The sequence below is a fragment of the Eurypyga helias genome, unplaced genomic scaffold (genome assembly GCF_000690775.1).
Source record: "Eurypyga helias isolate BGI_N326 unplaced genomic scaffold, ASM69077v1 scaffold4666, whole genome shotgun sequence".
In the NCBI taxonomy this organism is placed as follows: Eukaryota; Metazoa; Chordata; class Aves; order Eurypygiformes; family Eurypygidae; genus Eurypyga; species Eurypyga helias.
Genome location: NW_010258399.1, coordinates 35,903 through 40,708, shown reverse-complemented (window position 1 = coordinate 40,708; position 4,806 = coordinate 35,903). Strand labels below are relative to the sequence as shown.

At 44.6% G+C, this 4,806-nt stretch overlaps 1 protein-coding gene across 1 annotated transcript in view; it reads left to right on the top strand.

The window, feature by feature from the left end:
- ABCG2 (ATP-binding cassette, sub-family G (WHITE), member 2 (Junior blood group)) overlaps positions 1-2,152 on the top strand; it is a 16,419-nt gene extending 14,267 nt beyond the window's left edge. Inside the window, exons 13-15 of the mRNA XM_010154298.1 lie at positions 689-778; positions 1,442-1,539; positions 2,002-2,152. Coding sequence (XP_010152600.1) covers positions 689-778; positions 1,442-1,539; positions 2,002-2,152 — 339 coding nt within the window. The remainder of the gene's footprint in view (positions 1-688; positions 779-1,441; positions 1,540-2,001) is intronic.
- Positions 2,153-4,806: the final 2,654 nt, after the last annotated feature.

Below are 4,806 nucleotides of genomic sequence, written 5' to 3'. Positions count from 1 at the left end.
GGGGGCTGGGTGTGAGGGGGAGAGTGTGGTTCCTCTGCCCTCTCCTATTGCTCTGGAAGCCAGTGTCCTGCGTGGAAAGCAGAAACACGGTCTAGAGCTACATTTCATTCCCTCTCCTTTAACTGTGCCAAAGCTAAGACAAGCTGTGCCAAGACAAACTTGGCTGGCTGAGGACAGGACATGCAAACTCTTGCTCTCTGAGACCACTGCCGTAGTTACCCTCCTCAGCTGCAGGGCCAACCGTCGGACAACACAAACAGAGCTACAGTGAGAAGACAGGCACTGTAAACAACGAGGCAGCACTGAACCAACAGCCAGAACCCCGCATTGCCTCAGACTCAGGGCATGCAAGCAAAACCGAGTGCAGTTTGAGTAACAGCAGACAGTTTGTGTGAACCCATGTGGGACCCCAGGCAGGAACCATCTGGGTGAAAGCATTCCCCATTACTTATTTTGGGAGAAGGACCACATGGGGTTATGGCCCAAAGCTCGGTAACAGAAATGATTCCTCCTCTCTCCTGTGTTCTTCCACTGGAAGAACTTCTTCCTCTAGCAATGCCTTCCCACTTGTTTTTAATCTGAAGAAGCAGTCAAGAGCTAGAGATGAACACGTGGTAAAAGCATGTAATTTACTACTTTATTTTCCTCCTTCTTCTTGTTTGGGCTTTTTTGTAATTCTTGCCTCTAGATTTTCTCTGGCTTGCTGGTCAATCTCACAAGCATCATGTCCTGGCTCTCCTGGCTCAAATACTTCAGCATCCCTCGATACGGAATGACAGTAAGTGCTCTATTTCCTGCATACAGACTTGGAAAATACTTGCTAGAAAGGAATGTCTTTACTCGTGATAAAGGAAACTCCAAACCTTAAGGGCTAATGAGCAAAAGGTACTAATTAAATATAGCAACCTCAGAACATAGTGCACTGTCTTCAGAGAAGCAAGGCATGTCATCAACCCGCATCCACTGCTGTGTAGAAGAACTAATTTCTGTTACTTGGAAACACCTCACAGCAGAGAGACACTGAACAACTACATCCACCAGAATGAAGTTGGAGGAAAATGGTACAGAGTAAAGAACAACTCTTTTCCATCAATCAAACGAAAACTTGCCTAGCTAAAACTTTTCTCCTAATTTTTGATGACTTAAGCCAGGGTGATGTTTCGCAGAGAAATTTGGGCTTTAATATGCCTGTGCAGAAACAGTCTAGCCTGGGGGAAATGTTAAAGCCTGGTGAATGCCTCTGTGAACTGCAGATATTCCTTTCTTAAAAGAAAAAGAACCGTGCTGCTCGGTTAAAAAAATGGGGATTTGGCCAACATAAATAAATAGTGACACCATCACACTTTTAGAGTTGATTTAGATTGAATGGGATACCATCTTGTTAATGTATCATTCCTTTACCTACTGATTTCTGTTGTCTTTGTTTCTTCTACTTTAAAAGGCTTTACAAATCAATGAATTGACTGGTCTGAACTTTTGCGGCAGTGGTAACAACACAAATTTAATCAGCCATGATAACCGTCAACAGATAAGCCCGCCGTAAGTATTTTGGTACCTCAGAATGAACCCCACTACCAGGAACTTACAAAGCCTTAGAGCGCTAGCCTGTCTGTGAGATACTGATGACCAGCAGAATCTGTACATTTGTATACTGAGAACAAAATTTTGACTGGGTTTTTGCATTCTCTCTGCAGAGAACGTTCTGCTTACTGTCATATTTATTATTTACAGCAGCAGAAACATCTAGCGTTACGCTTCTCTCTTTAAACCGCCCCGACTAAAACGCATACACACACACGGCAGTTAGGCAGCCTCACAAAACGCGCTTCAGCTTCCCCTAGGAAGCTACAAGAAAAACGAATTTACAAATAGAAAATAAGATGGTAACATATACCTGGTGTTTGCCTGGCCTACTATGGACATGAAGTCACACTGCTACTTCCATGGACCTTCCTAGACAATTCAAACTACGTTTATAAGTCTGTGTGTGTTTATCTGCAGGTGGTGTACCGGAGATGAATACCTGAAAAACCAAGGCATTGATGCCAGTAGCTGGGGCCTGTGGCAGAACCACCTGGCTCTCGCCTGCATGACAGTAATATTCCTTACTATTGCCTACCTGAAACTACACTTCATGAAGAAGTTCTCTTAAAACCAGAATGAAAAACGCAATTCCCACTGTTGGGTAGTTGGATAAACTGACTGTTCAACCTATTTGATTCTTTTTTAGGAGACCTTCCTTTGTACTTTTGTTTAGGATTACACAAGACAACAATGTGAATGCTGTCTTTGTATTTTAAACTTAGTATTAACGTACTTTGCTGAAATGTCTAGCATGCCTCACTTCTCTTTGCCATAAAAAGTATGCAACCATTCATTTCCTCAAGAGACTATTCAGTCTTTCTGTGTGTTCTCACTGTGCATTTGTTTAACAGTGAAACTAATATTTAATGGCTTAACCTAACCAAAAAAAAAAAAAGTTTCTGTACTTTAATTAGCACCTACATTCACCAGCAAGTAATTCAGTCCAAGGTGATGCTTCTCAGGACACCAACGCAGTCTCAACCGCCAACATGGTGACCGTCTACGTGAGACAGCGACACAAACGCCCTCGCCATCCCAGTGCATGTCTCATACCATCTTGTATTTGGGAATCGTTTCTGCTCTAGGGTGTCCTTGATGCCATCACGTTTTTTCTTACCAAGTTCAAGTGGTAGAAACACTGTTTTTCAAATAAAGGTAACTGCGTACTTTCTTGTTCCACCAGTTTGCATAATCCTTGTACTGAAATTTGCATGTTCTCTGTGAAACTGCAAGGCGTCTTCACAGTCCCATTATCGCTGCTATCGTGAGTTCTTCGTCTTTTCTATGGTGACCCATTTTGAGCGTGCAGCTAATCAGGGTGGTACCACAACCATAAGAGTCTGTAGGCTGCAGCAACCCTTTCCTGGCTGCCCAGCTTTTCCCCTGGCAGCCGCAGTAGCTTGTCTCCTTCCACTTGGTACAGATGCAGCAGCACTTCCGGCAAGGATCTCTGCCCTTAGCACTCCCCCCTGTTATTTCATGCAATAAGGCTTGCTCTGTTTTAAAGACCTGTTGCTTAATTTTGGCTGTGATTCTGTGAAATTCCTCACCAGTCACCCCTCCCCGCGAGTTTATTTAGGAGGCGCACATGCAGCGTGCACAACATCATGGGGGAACACTTGCCCAGCCCAGTTTTCTCCTGGTATGCAGCCTGTGAGTTGCAGTACAGCTACATCAGTTGCCCTGAGCTGAGGTTTTGACACGGGAGTCAAGGGAGAAAGGGAGAAAACAAAACAATTGCCACGCAAAAGACTTTACCGGCAGTTATGCATAAAGTAGATGCATAAAAATGCACGGAAGACAACTATACATCTCTTTTTATGGGCTGTTACCGTTAATCTCATTGCTTCTGCAGTGTTAGCTGTAGTTTGTATGGGTCATACACAGTCATGCTTGGAAATTTCTTAGTGCTGTCTGGCTTTTGTTCGTTTTTATACCAACTAATTTTAAACTTATGGGCCAGCATAAAGTTAACCATCATACAAATTATCGTTCCACTTTTCTATCTCCACATTTATTAGCACCGCTCTTAAATTACAGCGTATTAAAATAAGTTACTCCCCAGTGAATTTTCCTGCACACTTTCTCCCTACGCAAACATCAGTGAGCTCGGCTCCTGCGGAAGGCACCAAGCGCTATAGGTACGCTAGGGCAAGCTGCTGTCACACACCTAGAACAGCTGAGTTCTTCTGCCTTTTTCTCTCTGCACTTAAGTACTTTTAATCTTTTTCCTCAACCAGAGTTCCAAGACCTTAAAGAAATAAGAGACTTACGCCACTCCTTCCACAGTGGTTGCAGTTTTACCTCTGTTTCAAAAGTTATTCAAGGCAGAATGACAGAACCGGAGCGGTGGCGTGAGTGCACACTGTTCTTTTCTGTCAGCAACCACCTGGTTTGGAAGCAGCAGTGGGGACCCGGGGCAGTGACACGAGGCAGAGGAGCGAGGGTGAAGGAGAATGGGTAAAAACCTATACTGTTCTCCAGCCTCCCTCTGCAAGCCTTGTAAGGAGTGCCATGGAACGAGGCTTTCTACAATGGTGCCTTGTCGCTGAGCTCTGAAATATTTCACCGTGAGTTTTGACACGAGTGACACGGGGCCTGTGAAGGAGCATTTTAACCAGACACCATTATTCACAGCCAAACTGCAGGAGAGGAAACGGACAGCTGCAGAACCACGGCCCAAACGTAACCAACTGCAAGCTGAGTGTTATCACCTTGGCCAAGACGGGTCCTTGCTCCGAGCGAAGCTGTTCACTCACATTCCCACGGGCTGTTGTAGCCAGCAGCGACTGTCCTCGGCTGTGGCACAGGAGCAGCTCCACCGCCGCGGCCTCCTGTTGGAGCCCGGCACCGACGGCTTGCCCACGGATCTGTAGTCGGACACTCACAACTCCGCATAAGCATCCAGCAAATGAACAGAAAAGGTGAAATAGTGTAATGCAGGTAAAACTACAGATTAACAGACACAATAGCACACACTAAGTTAAATTCTCAATTTCCAGTTTAGCTAGAAGGGGGATCTTCTATAGAAAGGTGCTGACATAGACCTGAATTTTAGGGAAAAATCCCCGTGACTTTAAGGACACATGCAGAAATAGAGTAACACAAGGGACCCTCAACATTATGAAGAGCCCTGAAAAACTGAGCGAAGTAAAGAACTTGCTTGAACATTAATATTTCTGTATTTAGTTATTTGAACGTACTCGGTTTTCAGAAAACAGG